Raw genomic sequence first — 20,019 nt, 5'->3', positions numbered from 1 at the left:
AGCAATGAACCATGGAGGCATTTTGTAAGAGAACCTGTCAGTCTCCACATGTCTCTAAACTAGACAGATAACCTGCAGCTGTCAGTAAACCTCAGTGTAATGTTGTAATGCCAATCCATATGCTCTTATCACTTTATTTACTGTCCTGCTGCAACTGAAAAGATATCTGTGCAGACAACAATAATGCCCATTATTAAAGACTTGCTCCAGTGTACCTTGGCATCTTCAGACTTGGCTCTAAATTTTTTCGGACTTGTGTCACCTAGCTGCATTTCTTTTTTTCACCAGTGACACTGTACGTCTGCTGTGTCTCGAGCGCTATCTGTTTATCCAGAGAAATACACAAACATCTCTTAATCAGGCCCATGATCATAATCAAACATTACACAACTACATTACAACATTACCGCTACAACAATCGCAGCAGCCAAGACGACAAACTCAGTAGCAAGGGAATCGCAGACGGCTTTGTGCATTATGAATGACCCCCTGATTCACTGTTCTCCTTTATCGCATGTATGACAGTGAAAACAATGCTATTTTGTGAAAAAAGCTTGTCCAAAGCAGTATTTTACAGTGTTTAAGAGATTGGGCCAATCAGTGGACAGCATTTGAAAAAAGCCCAGTGGTCAAGGCTTGTACACTAAACAGAAGCTAAGGAAATAAGGCAGATGTGGTGTGAGGTCCAGAAGTACGGCTGATATTAAAACCTCCTAAAGGGTAGTTGGAGTAAGCTGCAGTTTTGCAGCAAGACCCCCCGCCGCCCATTGCTTACAGAGTGAAGGCAGGGCCCCCGTGTGTGTGACGGCAGCTGATAGAAGGCGACAGAGAGAAAGCCTGACTCCATTCACATCCATGCCGGACATTAGCATATCTCAAACAGCGTGGCCAAATGTCCTGACCACCTGTAGCTGTGCTGAATCTCAATACTCCAAGAAAGCACTTCTCTCTCTCCACATGCTTTACTTCCTCGCAAATTGAAACCTGAAAAGCAAGGCAAGAATAAATGTGTGTGTGTGTGTCTGTAGGAGTGTCCAGACTTTGTCAGTGCAGGCCAGGGTGCCGCCTACTGCTCAGCAGTTGGCTGTAGTTGTGGTGGGGGGCGGGGCTAAAGGAGGACAGGAGAAGCCTGTGGGAGGTGGAGTGGACTTGCAACTTTGCTAGGGGGGCTGGTAAGGCCAGCAATCCACTCCTTCATATATTCCAAGTGCACCTCAGTCAGACTAGAAAAGAGCACAGCAGTTAGAGCTCCAAAAGCCACCTGAAGCACTGAAGGTCAGCAGCCTCCTAGAGTGGACGATTAACAGGACTACACTCAACAAGAAACAAGGAGGAGCATATTGCAAGCCATTCACCAATATTCTCCTTGCTTTCCCATCTCCTATTTCTATTTTTAACCAAGAAGAAAGGATTAAAGTTGGTTCTGCTGTTTGGTTTTATTTTTTTTCCCACCACTCCTCTCCCTCCCTTCGTCCAGGAGCATGGCCCGACAGAAGCTGCGTGTGTGTGGTGCCAGGTTGCTAACCTTGGCACTAGGACTTTTCTTTATCAGCTTGGTCTCCTCAGCTGAGGAGTACGACTATTACAGCTGGCAGTCCGACAACTTTCAGAATGGCCGCTTCTATGCCAGGCAGCCACAGTGTGTAGACATTCCAACTGAACTACGCCTTTGCTACACTGTGGGATACAAAAAGATGCGGTTGCCCAACCTGCTGGACCACGAGACCATGCCTGAGGTGCTACAGCAAGCTGGCAGCTGGGTGCCTCTGGTTGCCAAGCGCTGCCACGCAGACACTCAGGTGTTCCTCTGCTCTCTGTTCGCTCCAGTCTGCCTGGACAGGCCCATCTACCCCTGCCGGTCGCTCTGCGAGGCCGTGAGGGACAGCTGCTCTCCGGTCATGGCGACGTACGGCTTTCCCTGGCCAGACATGCTCCAGTGCGAAAAGTTTCCCATCGATAATGACCTCTGCATCCCCATTCAGTTCTCCAGCAACCATGCCACCCAGACCCCAGGTAGGACCTATGGAACTGGTTTTGAGGCCAGAGTTTTACAATGTTTCCCTTTACATTTAATCCAAAATTCTGTCATATTTACAGATATGATTTAATTCTTAAAAAGTGATGCATCGCAATTCAAGTTGTTATAACTTTCCAAACTTGTTTATTTTGCATAGTTTTCCATACGTCTCTTAATGTAGAAATATGAAGAAGCTTATAAGGCTATGCGTGATTCATGTATACCCACAAAATTAAGGGAAAACTCAGGGAAAAATCAATGGCCTGTCAATGCCTGCTTTAAAAATTCCAAGACCATATCCATAACATTATTTCATTACAGTACCAAAAATTCTCATAAAGTCACACAAAAATTATCTATCCAACTATTGACAAAAATATGACTACATTAAATACAGAGATAATATTCCATAGAAAACTAGAACATCGCTCAGAAACTTAGTTAACATTTGTTGTGAGTAAATCTAAATAAATAAATAAAAAACACTAAAATATATTGATTATGCAAATAACTTCAAACTTGCATAATACACCATCATGGAATATTCTCTTAAGCAATACGTGCTAATAGTTTTCCTGTTGTTATACAGAAGAATATCACTATTTTAAGTGTTCTAATATGTGGATAAATAAAATATTTGGTCATATTTGCCTTTATAGACTAAAAACACACTCCCATCTTCATGCTCATTCTTCTCTGTCGTATTTGTGAGCAGTGAGTGTCTTGAGAAAGTGAAGTGAGGGAATTCACTGTACCCTTAGAGACAATACGCACTCAGAGCTTTCACTATCTGAAAGAGAAATCTCATTTGGAATGTGAAGGAGCAATTCCTGTTGTGTCTGGCCTTTCTCTCCTTTTGTTTAATCTGGCAGTTAGGTAGCCAATTAGCCAGCGAGCCAATTACTGCAGATCACTAATTAGTGTAGATGGCCCTACATTAGTTAGCGCCATTGAAGATGGAAAAGAATGGAGACAGGAGTACACGGCCATGGGAAGTTTTCAGAAGTGTGCTCTTCTTGGGACAGTGTTTAGATAATGTGCAGACAAGACAAAGAAAAGAAGGAATCAGCCAAAATGAAAGACATGCACGCTGCATTCTTCTCTTTTGTTGGGACAGAGGCACTCTGAATCAGCGTTTCTTTCTGTCTTCAAGAGCTGCATTACGCCAAGTGTTTAGTATACTGAATACTAAACAAGGGGACATTCCAGTATAACAAAAAGTAGTCCTGTTCCACCTCCACAAATTGAAAGAACGGGAAACCAAATTGAAGTGTGCACATTGTTCAAAAATAAATTAATATAAAGAAAATTACAATTTTATAAAGAAAAAAATAAGATATCAATGAGATATAAATGATCATGTACGTTAATTTAGGGCAGTGTTGATATCTTCTTGATTACCTTTTGATTTAAGTTCCAGTGTTCCCACAGATAAGCTCTGAGATTAACGTAACTGCAGTTCCACCAAACTTTGGCAGTTTAACTGTGCATTAAAATGACCTGTTTATAGAATGATTGCTAATGAAAGATCTGGTCAAATGTGTTTAATTCACTTGTCTGCAATGGCTGAATAAAGTCAAGAGCAAAAAAAAAATGTGTATTTCTAGCTTATCATTCCTTTACTCCAGAAATACTAAACTCACTTACATACTGTGCACAACTCCCAGAGATACTGACCATATAACCATAACTGAGTCATCCAGCATGAGTGTCAGTTCGTGCTGTAGCACCAGTGTAAATCTAAGAGTCTAAGAGACATGGTCGAAATCTGTAGTCATTCTGCAATTGCATGATACTGCAAGTTTGTGTATTAATGTGGAAACTAGCAGAACTGAGTAATATATTCAGCTGGAGAGCAGCCAAATGCTCATGTGTACATCTCTTTTAGTCAGAGTGCATAAAGATTGGGAACAGGTGAACAGTCATTTGCATGATAAGTAAATTTGCCAAAAAATAAATAAAAAACATTGTAACTTACAAAGTTGCACCTTAAGTCTAGTTACTATATTCAAAATGTCCAAATTATTTTTGAAATGATTCACTAGTAGGAACCCCTTGTGTCTAGTAATAGTGTCTCCTTCCTTTTGCAGAAAATTATATTTGTTTCAAAATAATTATGTGGATATCTTCAATAAATAATGCTCCAAACAAGTAAAATGTTCTGCCTGTGGCCTCTGTAGATAAAGCCTGTTTAAGGATATATAAATTAGAAATAAGTTGTGGATAGCTTGCAGCGGTCTACAGAATAGCAGCTCCAGAGAACACGCTGAACAGCAGCCTCAGGGAAGCACTGGAATTTCTTTTTCTTTTGTGGTCTAAGGTGAAGTCCACAGAGACCAGTTCACAGCCAGTATTCTTGTTCCTGAGCTGGTGTCTAGAGGCCACCATGGCTAAATGATGGATACATTCTGGTAAATGTCATTTCTAAAGTGGGGGAGCAAAGTGGTGGGCTTTCTTCAGACATTAATTACTCTAACAGAAGAGCATTTTTCAAAAGTGAGCCATGAGCCTTGTTCTCTCAAATCTAAAGCCAAACTGACTCAGTAACAAAAGTGACCCACTGTTAAAGCTGAGTCATCAATTTACCATCGGTTGAGTAACTGATTTTCTTTTCTTTTCTCAGCAGTGGTAGCAAAGACGAGGGGTTACAGTCGCTGAAAAAAATACACGTACAGTCATATGCAAACGTTTTGCTATCACTAAGAACACGGCTCTGCGCATTTTAACAGACAGTTACTAAAAACCTTCACTGTACAATGTTTACTCATTATACTGATATAAATAAATAAATAAATAAATGTGGCCCGTATTATGGGACATTATTTTAGGCTTTCTGTCCTATATCATCACCCAGGAGGAACTGGACATTGTGAATTTTTTTGACATAATTTCAGTGGAACTTATCCATGTTTACTTTGTATAAATCACACCTGCATTACATTCAATTAATAAATGTTCCTTATTTTGTATTTGTGACCATTTAACTTTATATATAAAAAAACAAAAGAGAACAGAGTGTGATTCGTCTATGGCTTCATCCTTTTTTACGAGGGTAGGATCACAAGCATGATCCCTTCAAAACAACAGCCAAATAATATGTAGCCTATGTGGTTGTGCCTGCTATTACTTTCAGTAGCTGTCCTGTATTGTAGAGCACTCAGCTAATTCCTTTGGTTGATGGAAGCCACAAGTACTCTGGGAAGACATCAGAACAGACCATGAAGAACACTTTTTATCTTTTTTAAGAACATGTAAAATACATTATTTATAGGATTCTAGTGAATGCAGAAGTGCTGTGTTTTTAGGAACCCTTGGGAAGTCACCCAGGGGAGATATTTAAGCCTAGCCCCTGCCTGTACACTGTGCGCATTAAAACAAATGTGTTGGGATTTGTGAAATAAATCACATGCCGCGTTTCATTTGGAGCGTAGTAATGTTTTATGGCATGTGTGGTACTGCGCATAACTTCAGTTGTCCAAATAAGCCAAAAATGATGTCCTCTGGAACAGAATTGGTTGAGGGGGGGACCCTCCTCTTCATCCATGTATAAACTCACTGGGGAACACAGATCAGACAAAAACCATAAAGGCCCAGAAGGATGCCATGTCTTAAGTGAAGACTTTTGGCTGAAGTTTGACAGAAGAAATCAGACCAACAAACCGCACTGTGCCCTGGCGACACACACAGTGACAGTCCTCAAATTAGTCTCCATTCCTCATCCTTCTCCAGAACATCCTCATGGCTCACTGCTCACTAGCCCTCAGGCGAAGGCCCAGTACACAGTCGGCAGGCTACAATTTTCAGCTAAGGCTCAGCTTGTGATGCACCACCAGAGCTTATTACATCAGGTTTCATATTTCAGCCGAGATGTGTCACAGAGACAGCAGCGGTGAATGCTTATGTATTTGATTCAAAACTTGTTTTAAATGAGGTTTTAGAGGTAATCAAGGGGTTCATTTAACTGTATTCAAAATTAAGCAAGAGAAATAGACAAGGTTATTCTGTATCATGTCATTTTAAGACGTTACCAAACGTCTGCTAACTCAAAGACCTCTGCTTTGAGAGATTTTCGAGAGCTTATTCTCTTTCTAGCACATGTTTGGCAGTGAGCATTATGACCTTAGGCTGATGTGCAATATGCTGTGTGGAATATGTGTGGCGTGGATGTTAAAGTGCTATAAAGGGTGTCTATAAACGTTTTTCTACATGTAATGAAACTTCCCTTAGTAGTTACTAGATTACAGACCTCAAGGCCTAGAGCTTATAGGGAGTATAACATTAACCTGGCACATGTGCCTTATGTGATAACATCTTAAGAGATATACTCAGTTTTTTTAACATCTGTAAGAAAACAGGCTAGCGAAGTACTCTGCTGTGGATAACTGCTGTCAGTCTACTACTGTGAGTCAATCAGTAAATCCACAATGCACAGAGAAAGTCAGTTTGCAGAATTCCCACTGCTTGCTCTTCAGACACATGCTTTGGCTCGGCTTCACGACGGCAGTCTGCCAGTAAAACACCCTGAAAAAGTGAATAAATTACTCCGCAGCTCAAATAAGACTTTACAGCTTCGAGTGTGATTCTCAGGCCGAGTTAGAGATGGGTACCAAGAACACACACTCGGAAAATGGGTCATGGGCAGACCGTTACATCCTTGACCCACTGGCTAAAGACATATTCTCAGAGAATGGACGGGAAATTGTCTGTGGGTCCAAATCATTTCAGCTCCGTTGTAGGAATCAAAATATAAAAACAGGAATATAACCATGGAGCTTGCTTCAGGAAAAAATTTTTTTATATATATATGTATATATATATAAATCTCTCTCAGAAAAAAAGGTTTTGTGCAGACATTAACAATATATAACATTTAAATTAGCTGGCGAACTCATTTAAATAAAAAAAATTAATACATATAAGAAATATATATTTCTAACAATTTATAGAAATTTCACACATTATTATGGGAAAGAAAACCCTCATACTTCTTGCCCTCCCTCTAATAGGCATTTATCACCTCCTCAGATGTAAAAAAAATAATAATAATAATAATTTGCAGATAATTCAACAGCACCTCTCCCAGCATTCAAAAATGAGGGTCCAATTCCCCGCAGACCCCGCACTGAAGCCCACTGAACTCTGACCTTGCTCATTATCTTTCACTGAGGTTGTGCTTGTGACTGGGGTGATAAACACTGACCCTTGCTTTTTAAACTGGACAAGGGATTCAGGCTGGACACTTAACAGGTCACCACCAGCTGTTTGCAGTTTTAGCTGGAGCAAAGGCTTACAGATATTGTGAGGGGCAAAAAACAATATCACATTCATGCACAAGCAAGTGTAGTGTGAAAATAAGTATGGACTCCTCCATACTTCCAGCCCTTTGCCAGACGTATGTTACAAGTGATCTTGGATTGTTCATCCAGAAAAGCCCATAGGAAAAAGTATTTGAGTTTTTAGCCGTTTTAAAGGGTAACTCTTCCAAATCCTCACTAGCCACATCATGCATAGCTCCAAACCTCTCTGTTTAGGAGATCAACGAGGTGAGAGAGGACCTAAAAGGCCACAAATGGAGTGTGCAAACCATTGCAGTGATACTGCAATAAAGGAAACAGCTTGAGGAAAGAGCACACAGCAGAGAGAGAGTCAAATAATTTAGAAGTTTGTTAGTGCTTACACTAGGTCCAGGAATACAGGGATCCAGCAGAGGGCACAGTATGAACTTTGGTAGCGTCTTTTACGTTTAAAATATCGCCTCTTCTTATAATAATATTTCTTTATTATAAGAAAAGCTTCAGCACAGCCCAACAGTGCATTACGGCACAGGTTATGCACTATCCGACAGTGCTGAGGTTTTAACTTTTTGATGATAACAGCTTATTTCTGAGAGAGCAAATTTCGACTGGTGCTGGAGGAACAGAAATTTTTGAAAATAAGCGAAATAAGACAGACTCTACATTTTAAAAGCATAGCTGTCCAGCTGTCAACCCAAACTCACAACAGTGTTCTACTGCGCTTGTGTTGTGTTTTTCCCCACCTCTTTTCAATGTGTGACATCACCAGTCATTGGGCTAACACCGCCCTCTCTGTGGCTCTCTTAAACGCGCATGAAATAACTCTGTGGCCTTGTACTTAATTTAGTTGGACACACCAGAAACCTGACACATCACACGTCATAATTTGGACTGCAAAATGGGCCCTTGTTGATATGGTGCCTTATTTATTTACAGGAAATAACACCTTTTATTTATTTATTTTTTTAAATGTATTTATTTTTGCATTTAACCATGAAAATATGAAATATTTTCCCATAACGACTAAAGCCTGTTTCTCTACCCTGACCTGAGATGAGGCTAAATATATTTTGGTCAACCTTTTGTTAAAACCTATTAAAGCACAAGCCTGTGCTGACAGGCTCTGGCTATAGTAGGGGAGCAGACCAGTGCCTCTTTGCATTAGCTCAGCTTGAGCCCTTCGACTCTGGCAGGTCCATCTAGTACAACATTATAGATTTGGCAGAGCACCACTTTCACACCAATGGCCTGGAACAAAGTACCTTTTTTTGTGGAAAGTCTTCAGCCAAGTGTTTATAGCCACAAAGACTTGTCAGGATCTGCTTGTCTTTGTGAACTAAGCGGAAGTGCACGGCTTTCCCTTCACAGTGAGGAAATCAAACATCCCGTTGCTAGAAGTGGTCGCACTCATTACTCTGAAAGCTATGGATTAAGCACCATTAGCACTGGCCTTTAGCCTCTGTGTGAGTGGTACGCCTCCCCTGCTCTCTGCACACATTACACTCCATTAGAATGCATACTCACTCAGGGAAAACTGTGAAACTGCCAGCAAGTTACAGTAGCCTCTGTTAGCAAAATAATATTAAGTTAAACAGATAGATTTCAAACACAGAACATGGTCATATGATTTTAAAACTCTGGAAAATGTGTGCAGTTACCTGAGGCCTAATAAAGACAACAGCTTCTATTTTGTCACTATCTGAAAATAAAATAGACAACTAAAAAAAAAAACAATGTATGAGTGTGTCACTACTGGTCAATCTATTGTGGTATGGTATGTTGCATGCCTTGAAACCATGTAGAAAATTAAAATAAGGGGTATACAGTTTTCTTTGGACAGAGGCGATTTGTTAAACTGTTTTGAGGATGACGGCCCACCAGCCGTGAAAGTGTATCACTTAACTCTTCCAAAATAACTCGTCTCTAACCTGGGGCACTTTTCAGCAGGAGATTTTTGCCATGTCTTGTCACTTAAAAATATACAGATATCTAAATTCAAACATTTTCATCACCTTAATTGCAATGCAAACACTGCAGCAGAGTCCTGCTCGGCATATCCTCCCTGCAGAAAATAGCATCTGACAAGACGGAATTTACAAAGTGCTTACAAAGTGCTTAGTGCTTCACTGAGCATTACTGTAGGCCTCTGTCTCTCTCCAGCTGTGTCTTACAAGACCGAGCCTTCTGTCAGGCCTGCAACACAGTCAAATAAAGACAAAGGATTAGTGCAAACCCGATCCGACTAAACCATCACAGTGTAATATACTGGGAATAATAGTTTATTTTACGCTGCTAAGGCCCATCAAATTCACACTGATTAATCAATACATTAAAAATGACCTTGCTTCTACACTCACTTGTCCATTCTCTCAGTTTCACGGTATACAGAGGAGCACTTATGTACGATTACAGATTGTAGTTCATCTGTTGCATTCTCAGTGCTGCAGTGACACTTACGTGGGGTTAGTGGCATTGTACAGTTGTGACTGAATCTCACAGCTGGAGTTTTTTAAAAAACCCTCAATGTTACTGCCGACTGAGATTAGTCCACCTTCCAAAAACATTTGGCCAACAGTGTCCTGTGGGTGGCGTCCAGTAACTAAGTAATGAAGGACTAGAGCAAGATTAACATATCTACAAGACAGATGTGTTTAATAGTGTGTACAAAGCAAAGAAAGTGTCTAAAAACAGCAGTATAATAGATGTATCTGATCCACTTGTACCGGCACAACACACCACTACTACATTAGTGTCACTGCAACACTGAGAATGATATACCACCCTAATAATACCTGATATGGAGTGGTCCCCTGTCCATCTTTGACTCCTTTCACCAGGATCTCAAATCTACTTTTGTCTAATTTCATCCTTTTTATTTTATTCATTCAAATGATACATTTTTTTTTAATATTGTACATATGCTATGTATCTGTCTAGTGATTTCAGTATGTTGCACTGTGTACTCCCAGAGGACAATTCCTGTCTGTAGCACACTTGGCCAAAACAAATTGATTCTGATTCTAAACAGAGCAATCAAGACACCGCAGATGTCAAATAATCACATTTTCTATGTTGTTCTTGTTGTCTTGTTGTTTCCTGGCAGCTTCCAAAACATGTCCACCTTGTGACAACGAGTTGAAGGCTGACACAATAATGGAACACTTCTGTGCCAGTGACTTTGGTAAGTATCACTGCACACGCACACACACACATTCACACACAAACACACATAAACAAACATGCAGTAATCAGGCCTAAGCAGTGGAAGCACTGATTAGATACTAGTGGGAACAGCACATAGTAGTGGAATGCCGTATTGATAAGCGCTGGTTAGGAAAATGACAACACTCACTCGTCTGCTTAAGTCATTTCTCTAAAGTGATGAAACAAAGCATGTGATCCGGCGGCATTCAAAACGGAATGGTGAATTCTGCTGCGTGGGAAGAGAAAAATCATGCTGAGACCATCAGCTCTGAGAAAATCAGGAATGATGTATTTTTCTCCAGCTATAAGTGAACTGTCAGTGTAGAAAATAGCAGCTATTTTTTTTTCTAAAACAATTTAAACAGCTTTACTCAAACTTACAATTAGAAAGATTGCAAAGTTCAAATGTCCCAGTCACACAGCTCCAGGGACCTGGAGGTTGTGGGTTCAAGTCCCGCTCCAGGTGACTATCTGTGAGGAGTGTTCTCCCCGTGTCCTCCCATAGTCCAAAAACACACGTAGGTGTAGGTAGATGGATTGGATACACAAAAGTGTCTCTAGGTGTGAGTGTGTAAATGGATGTGTGAGTATGTGCCAACCCGTGAACGACTGGCGCCCCCTCCAGGGTGTGTCCCTGCCATGCGCCCAGTAATTCTGGGTAGGCTCCGGACCCACCGTGACCCTGAACTGGATATGTGGGCACAGACAATGAATGAATGAAACAAACTTAGAGCTTGGGAACAGCTCATAGATGAGTTGGGCCATTCAAAAGCAAACAAACATTCATATGATGTATACATGACAAAATCAAAATGAAAAAACAAACCCTTAGGTTTACTCACAAAGTTCAAGTTTCAGCAAGATAATCTTGGCCACAATAACAATACTTGATATTCATTTACAGAAAATTATTACAGTTTAATCACTGTGAAAATGTAAGAATATTAGAATAATAACAAATAGTTTTTTTTTATTATTAAAGTATTCAGCCCTACATTACAGGACACATTGTACATATATAATACGGTATTACATCATTTCAGTCCATCAATATTTATGAATGATATTTATCTGAATTGTGGATTATAGCAGTGTATCCTCAGCTTCTAAAATGTCTCATAGTGAGTTCTTAGAATTTGTAAGAGCGGTGGGGTGGGCGGGGGGTCCTACAAACCCAAAAGCCACTGGCATGATCAACCCTAAAGAGAGCAGAACATTATAAAATAAAGCTGCTTCATTCATCCCTGAGTTGTCTTTGGCTGTGAAGTGTGTTTCACTTGGATGTAGACGCCTCCTTTATATGTAGTCACCTTTAAGTATGACAAATTACCCTCACCAGTGTGTTGAGTGGGAGGACGGACTGTTCTCGCAGAAATTAGAAGAGCGTGCAATCCTGTTTCAGAAACATTTGCCCACGACTACAATAATTCAGCTGTTTCTGAGCCTTTAATCAGCTCTTTCACAATAAACCCAATTAAAAATGCTCTGTGAAGTCTTTCCTCCTGTGTGGCAAAATTGTACTTTTCTCCAGTGCCACTCACTGGTTTTCTGTATGCTGTAATCTAACAGAGTAATGTTTCACAGTAAAGTGTGTGGTCTGCTTGATTCACTTGAACGTTGAGGAAATTTAAACTTCTACACAGTGCTACATCCAGTTACCACAAGGCAATAACATTTAGCGCTTCAGTGCTTCTGTACACGCCAGAGCGCCAGCACACTTAGAACTTGATTTAAAGCTCTGTCCCGTATTTAAACACTCAAGGCCACAACTAAAATTATGGTCACTAAACAGCATTAGAATCTTTTTATTTATTTATTTATTTACTTTTTGGTTTGGTTTGTTTAATTTTGCCTAATTTTGGAAAGGATTACTGATAAAGAAAAGCAGTGAGTACTTTAGTCAGACAATCCATCCTAAACAGTGTTTTGTGAGATATCAAGTTTATCAACAGTGAATGTGTACCCCTTTTGCTGCAATAACAGCCTGTTATCTTATAGGTCTTTATTCCCCTCTAGCCAGAGGTGGTCATTGTGCATGGTGGCCTCAGGGTCATATGAGGCTGCTTCAGAGAGTCTTGCTCTTTTGGCAACGTGTGCAAAATGAAATACCTTTGACAGCCTTGTGTTTACCTTGCCAGTGACTGAAATAAATCATTAAAAGTGGTGTCTAGAAATTTTCGGACAGTGTGGCTAGTATTCTATCACAGATGCTCATGCAGCCACAGAGGAGGGGGAAAAAAAGATGTTTCTTTTTTCAGAAACGGGGTCACTCTCAGTGTCGCTTTAAGATGGAACAGAATGTTAGTCAGCATGCATGACTGGATTCTAAATGTCACAGAATGCACAGCCAAAACCACCCCTGAGCACTTCCATGGCCAATTATCGCCTACAGTAGTACAGAGTAGTACAGTTTTTAAATGTGTTTGTGGTTAAGAAAGCTATTAGAGATTTACAGCACAGTTCAGCTTAGAGTCAACATGAATTGAAAGAAAATCACAATGCATTTTGCTTCTATATACTGATGTGCTTCTATTTAAAACAGGGTAGCTGATTGGTTTCCCTCTGAGGGTCTAAGGGGAGGGGTTCCTGTTAGTGCATGATTACAACAATGAAAGATGATCAAAAGTCACTATATTTTTGATGGAAAGTTATAGGAAAGCAACTGTTTAAAATGGAATCTTATCAAGTACGACCAAGAATAATGAACTGGAAACATAGTGCAAGGCTTACTGAGCAAAGGAAATAGGTCTGTCTTGATCTTTAGATGATTTTAATTGAAAACAAGACCACTGAATTGGTGAAATTAAAACTTAAAAAAAAAAAAAACTCTGAAGCATTTAATAATTACCTAAACTATTGATCTCTCGGCCAAAAAAGTTAATCATTCCGGTCCAAATCTCTTAATGTAGGCAGCCCATATAAGTCCCTGTCTCTGAAATTAATTCTCTAAAGCTGCTTTGCAACAACTTCAGTTGTTAAAAAAGCGCAATTTAAAAACATTCATTTGTAAGTCATCAGATCCAATGTTTTTTTTGTTTTTTTTTTGAAGCAGAAAATTTTAAAAAATGATATAAAACATTTAGACTGAGGTTCAGATTAAAATCTACAGTGCATACAAAATCTAATAAAGTGACCAACTTTACAGTGACATGTGAAAGCATAAGACAAATGTTATTTTCATTAAGGCATTGCTCTGTGCTGTGGAGCAGACAGTCTTCAGCCCTGAACAGAATCCAGAGATGATCACAGCAGTATGCACTGTACAGAGGTATAACTGTCAGATTGCCAAGAATGACTTCAGTATAAATATACATAGGTTCATGTAGTGCATTAGTCATTTGCTCACCCTAGCTCGTCTCTCATTTGTTTTCCAAGAGCTTTAATGTGCTCTCCAAAATGAATTTCTTTTTAATAGTTTTATTGGCTGAGGACCACCAGAAAAATGGGAATACTGTCAAGACTCAGTACTTTATGTTCTTTCTGTCTTGTTTTTTTTTTTTATTTATTTTATAGCAATTGCAAAGTTATGCCCTCAAACAAGCACATCAACAACTGTATGTGCCAAATGACGCATAGCAATCTGCAGACACATGCCTACTCTTGGAACTCAGTGTTTAATGGACAGAAAGTAATAATATAGTAATAATTATTAAGTAATAATACTTCACTGACTTCAGCATCAGTTTTGCCTAGTTACACTGCTGAAAAGCTGCAGTAGCAGGTTTTTTATTTATTTATTATATATTATTTATTTTTATTACTGATAAACTCTAACCAAGATTTTCTGTGTTAGCACCTTTTCTATATTCTGTCAAATTCCCTTAAAAAATGAGATCTGTTTTAGCTCAAGGTGAATACCTCTCTCTACCTGCATTCATCTACCCCTCAGACCTACCGCCTGCAATTTAGAGCAATTCTTGTTTATAATGTGGGTTCAGCTTGTCATCACGACGCTGACCAGGCCAACTTAAACTCACCAAGCATTAGGGCGTATGGGCGAGTACAAAAATCAGAACTCAGGGCTTCTTACACAGCATTAAGAACTCTTAACCATTTCCTAAATAATTATGTACACTATTCAGTAAATACCCTCAATATAATATCTGAGAAAGGTACTTTAAAAAACATAATACAGTTAACAGGTTTTTCATTACTACTGAGATTACACTCTACGATCACTGGATTAGGAACCCCTATCTTGTTTATACACTCACTGTCCATTTCATCAGTTCCACAACGTGTAGTCCACCCCTTTCCCTGCATATTTTCTTATCACCATTTCACCCTGCTCTTAAGTGGTCAGGACCCCCACAGAGCAGGTACAATTTGGATTAGGCATTTGAATTTCTTGGGCCGATATCATAATCCATAATTAGCACCTTGGAGTAGTTGATATCGATAACAGATAATTTTACATTTTTGTAATTAAAGCAAAACAATTTTTTTGTTGTCATAGGACAAGCCTTTTCTTCAGTATGTGTACATTTCTGTACTTTTTAATTTTATCCTTTAAGTTTATTAGGTGTAGTTCATTTATACATTTATCAAAGTTTTACAGCTGGTTCCGCATGAATGGTTTCTACAGGGGCGTTAATTAGTGCAGCACCGGGTTTGTTTTGAAGAGCGAGGGAAAGTATGGCATAAAGCGGCTGTGAGTGAGCGAGGGAGAGAGAGTTTGAACAAGTGTTTGTAATCGTTTATCATCGTGTTTCAGTAATGAATTAATTTTAAATTAGATTTCACCATGGAGAAATTTAATTCCAGAGACTGTTCTCTGCAGAAACTGAAAAACACACTGCAGGCAATTTACAGGCGTCAGTGCATATGCGCAAGCACAAAAAGGCGCCAAGTTATCGATTGTAAAATCAGCTAAAATTCCAATATCAGACCAATAACTGTAACTAAAAAAATCCACATATCGGCAAATAATATATCGGCCGCCAATATATCGTGCATCACTAACTTTGGTTATAGATCATGCTCAGTACTGCAGTGACACCAATATGGTGGTGATGTATTATAAAATAAAGTGTGCAGAGAAACAGGAGGACTACAGCCTGTAATTGTAGATCTAAAAGTGCTCATCTATGGCCAGTGGTGCTGATGAAATGGACAATGAGTGTAGATACATGGTAGGTATTCATAATCCAGTGATTGCTCAGTGTATACACAACAACAACAACACTCACACCTACTAGAGACATATCTATGGTCATTTATAGCTCATAGTTTGGTGAACAAAGATCCTGAAGTTTCAGATTTGTACCTTGTAGGTTTAGGGCAGAAGTGGGCTTTTTATGTGGCTCCTTATCGTTTAAAAGCAGTGATCCCAAAGTGGTGGGCATGCCCCCGGGGGGTGGTCTGGAGCTGTTGCAAGGGGCAAATGAATGAGGCATGTTTAAGCACTGCTAGCGCTGTGTCTGGGTGGGGGGCAGGGGCATAGCAACGGGTGGACCTGGCCCACCCAAACAGGACCAAGGCCCACCCAGACAGTTAAAAAGTAATTCCCCCTGTACGAGTTCCTGTGCGTGGACACACACTTTCCTGGCTCTTCCGCTCATTTCTGCACCTCAGAGCTGGAGTGTGAGGCTCATGGGGCAAAAGTGGGGCACTGAAGAAAAAAACTGGGAACCACTGGCAAAAGAAAAGGAGCCAAAATCAGGCTTTTTCCAATATGGCTTTTAGGAGAAGGTCGGAATGGTGCTGAGGTGCTTGATGCTTGTGGTAACTCTACCAAAGGATTTCAGGCACATTTCGATAAGACCCCAGGAATCTGTTCGTTTGTAGAAAAGGGGTATGATATGCCACTGGTAAGCGGAGATGGAAAGAAATTTAGTTTAGTAATCCTGTTAGTACGATATTCAGATCTGTGTTTATCTGAACAAATTATTTTTGACAATTCTATGTACAGTAACATTTAGAAGCTCTGTCTTATAGACTGTGTGTGTGTTTGTGTAGAATCTCTGGTGTGGCTAGTGGTTTCTGTTTACTGTGAATAATCACTGTGCCACACAGATGGTCCAGCTCTGTTCTGTCCACTGCCTGAGAACTCCTCTGCCCACCCCCTGTCTGTGTGGGAGCTGCAGCATGTGCTCTTTATTTGAATTTTTTTTTTTGTTATATTTTTTTTAATCATGTCGTTTTCTTTTCCGTTGTTTGCATTCTCTCCTGCTTATGATTTTGGCCAAAACTTTGCTTGTCGAAATAAGATTTACGCTGTTGCCAAACCTCTCAGCGAGCTGATCTGTAAATGTATTAGTGCCTGGGTGAATCCACATAAATGTTCTCTGATGCATGATACGTATGCATCCGTACGGCATGCAACCATGTTTGTTAATAAAGCAGGAGATAAAACATGACATAAAAATGATATTAAGAAATCCACAGTAAAAATATTCTCAAAAAATGTTTGTGGCCACAGTCCATTCTGTCAAGTCAGGCATTTTCACGTGGGTAAATCTGTTAGGTATAATAATGAATATTACTGTATCTTAGGTTACAATGACACCAGGATGAAGTGACTGAAATTTGTTTTTTCTTTTTTTTTGTTTTTTGCCGTAATAGGGAACAGATCCTTTTTTTTCAGGGCTGTGTGGACATATTAAATCCCATCTCTGAAATATGAAACTCAGATCTGAGTCACCTTCATATGTGGTCCTAGATGGGATACATATCTGAGTCGTGGGCATGTGACATCAATGTGGACTGTCAAATTGAATTTCATGCATCTTTTATTGCCTGTATGCATGCACTGGTTCATCATCGACCAGCACCAGCAGCAACATGTGGCTCCTGCACCAAAACAATGTACTAAATGCGAGGAAATGCTGGTATTTTCATATTATTTTGCCCTATATAATGTGTACCTTTCTGTATTTTAAACATGTATTTCAGGCCAGAATAGTCACTATTTAAAAAAAGGCAGCAGGCCAAATAATCACAGTGTAATAAAACTGTGATGGAGCTTTAAAGCAGATATTTGGATCCAGTACTGTGACTAATTTCCATTCTTATTGCATTTCACATTAAACCACTCTGAATGGCATTTTGTATGCTAAAAAAATGTATGCTAAAATTTGAAAAACGTTGTGGAATTCCCCTTTTAATGTTAAAAATGAAATATACAGACATGGAGGCATGTTTATCTGACATGATTAAATATTTATCATTAATTGCATGACTGTGCATCAACGTGAACATTTATAAAACTCCACAGAAGACATTTAATGTCTTTATGGTTTTCTTTGGCAGACCTGGAGGCTCTATTGAGCAGAGGGAATGAGGTGGGGATGCACTAGGGCCACTAAAGGGGTGCTTCACATCTGTCTATGAAACTTTCCATTCGTCTCTCCATCCTCTCCCGGATGACTGCAATTAGTGCCGTCCACAGTTAAAATGATGCTCCTCTGGGGAGGTGTAAACTATTCCAGTGAATAGGAATACACAGGCTCTTCCTGTGCGCTGTTGTGAAAAGCCTTGCAGCTTGAGCTGGCCCAAATTAATAGAAGCAACAGTGTGACAAACGGAGCCCCAGAAGTAGCAGGAGGATTTCCCCAGTTTTACAATGTGTAACGATGAGTGACAGGTCATATACACACAAACCGGTCCTTTTTCCTGTTGATATGTGGCACTTCTTCTGACTAAGGGAATAACCTTTAAGACAGAGGTTGGTAAATGAATGAGTAACACTCCCAACCTCCACAGACTTGGAGTCAGTTCCTGCCTTGGGCAAGGATTCCCAAATTATTACCACCTTTCAATGCCCATGTTCACATTAAGCTGTGTAAAATCGACTAACAACCACAGAAACATTCATTTAAGAGTCTAAAAGTAAACAAATATGAAAAAAAGGAGACTGCCAGTCTCTGCAATGACCCCAGGTGTGAATCAGGTGACTATTGGATTTTTTATTTTTTTTCTAGAGCCCTGTATAAACATTGAGTCTCCTAACACTGCATTAACTTACCTGTGAGAAACGTTGCTCTTGATAAGAACATCTGTCAGATGCCTTTAACGTAAGAGAACTAATCATTTCATCTCTCCTCCAGTTCTCAAGATGAAGTTTAAAGAAGTGAAAAAGGAGAGAGGTGACCGCAAGCTCATTGCAGCCCAAAAGAAAAAGAAGGTCCTGAAGATGGGCCTCCTCCGCAAAAAGGACCTGAAGAAGATGACGCTCTACATTAAGAATGGAGCAAACTGCCCTTGTTCCCAACTGGACCACCTCACGAGCAGCTTCCTCATCATGGGCCGCAAGGTGGAGCACCAATTACTGCTCATGTCCATCCACAAGTGGGACAAGAAGAGCAAGGAGCTTAAATATGCCGTCAAACTCATGAAGTCCCTTCAGTGCCCAACTTACCACAGCGTCTTCCAGTGACCAAGGACCACCTGAGTCAGCTGCTTCAGACACCTCCAAACCCTTTCTACAGTTAAACACATCCAGGTTTTTATTCAAAATCTGCCTTTGGGAATCCTTCATTTGCTAATGGTCTGATACTTCAGCAATGTGTATCTCTTCTTTATTGTTCACTGTGTGTATGTAAATATATATTTGCTAAGTGAATCCTTTATCACGCAATCAGTACATTCATACACGTTTTAGAGAAACCATCTCATTACTATTAGAACAAAACTACAATATCACGCCCAAAGAAACTGTCCTATGGGAAATGCCAAATTTAGTTTGGTAACTGGCTCCCATAAAAGGTGGCACAGAAATATCAGGAGAGAAAATGTCCAAGCCATGTGGAGCTTATTGTGATAATAGCAGAGTGAGGGAAAACAATCAGTAAGTATATATTTGATCTTAAAAACTGAGTATTCACTCTGAAAACACAGTGCCAGCTAGCTTTCCTGCTGTGTTTTGTTTGTAGCTACAGAGAGACATGCTACACCTTGTACTATGTAGATAAGATTATGGTTATGAAAACCTTTGTGTGGTGTGGTCCACATCGTGGAGAAAGCCGGATAACTGGATGCAGTTGTCCCTGATTTTTGGTCAGTTGAACTGTGAGAAGCACCTGGACCATGTCCCTGCCCCCAAGACAGCGTCTCTCACCAGTCAGCTGGACACTGACTCTGGACTCAACTAGTTTGGCTGGTGAGATCGCTGACATCTTTCATTCTTGTTTATTTCTTCTTTAAACTATGAAACTGTTTTTTTTTTTTTTTTTTTTTTTTTTTAAATGACATTATTACCAATTGCTTCAAATATACTTCTATAATATGAAAAAATAAAAATCTGGCAGGCATATCATCTGGATTCTGAAATAAATGATGAAATCATTATGCAACAATTGTCATCAATGAATCAGTAGTAATTAAGAGGGAATATAATTTAAGTCTTAATTTCTTTTTCCAGTACTGTGGCTTGTTGAATTTGTGTGTATTTTTTTTGTATTTCCATCACTTTATTCCTCAAACCTCTATTCAGCCCTTAAAAGGGGTCATTATTTCAGAATATATAATATTAATTAATATTTGGAATATAAGAATGACACATTC

General features: G+C 39.7%; 1 protein-coding gene across 1 annotated transcript; it reads left to right on the top strand.

Moving 5' to 3' along the window:
- The first annotated feature begins 1,169 nt into the window (after positions 1–1,169).
- On the top strand, positions 1,170–19,775 carry sfrp5 (secreted frizzled-related protein 5). The gene is made up of 3 exons (XM_066679433.1): positions 1,170–2,013; positions 10,415–10,492; positions 18,564–19,775. The coding sequence occupies exons 1-3, from the start codon at positions 1,482–1,484 to the stop codon at positions 18,890–18,892; spliced, it is 939 nt and encodes a 312-aa protein (XP_066535530.1). The 5' UTR covers positions 1,170–1,481; the 3' UTR covers positions 18,893–19,775.
- Positions 19,776–20,019: the final 244 nt, after the last annotated feature.

Source organism: Hoplias malabaricus, chromosome 8 (assembly GCF_029633855.1).
Source record: "Hoplias malabaricus isolate fHopMal1 chromosome 8, fHopMal1.hap1, whole genome shotgun sequence".
Classification (NCBI taxonomy): domain Eukaryota; kingdom Metazoa; phylum Chordata; class Actinopteri; order Characiformes; family Erythrinidae; genus Hoplias; species Hoplias malabaricus.
This window is presented reverse-complemented; position numbering and strand designations above follow the sequence as displayed.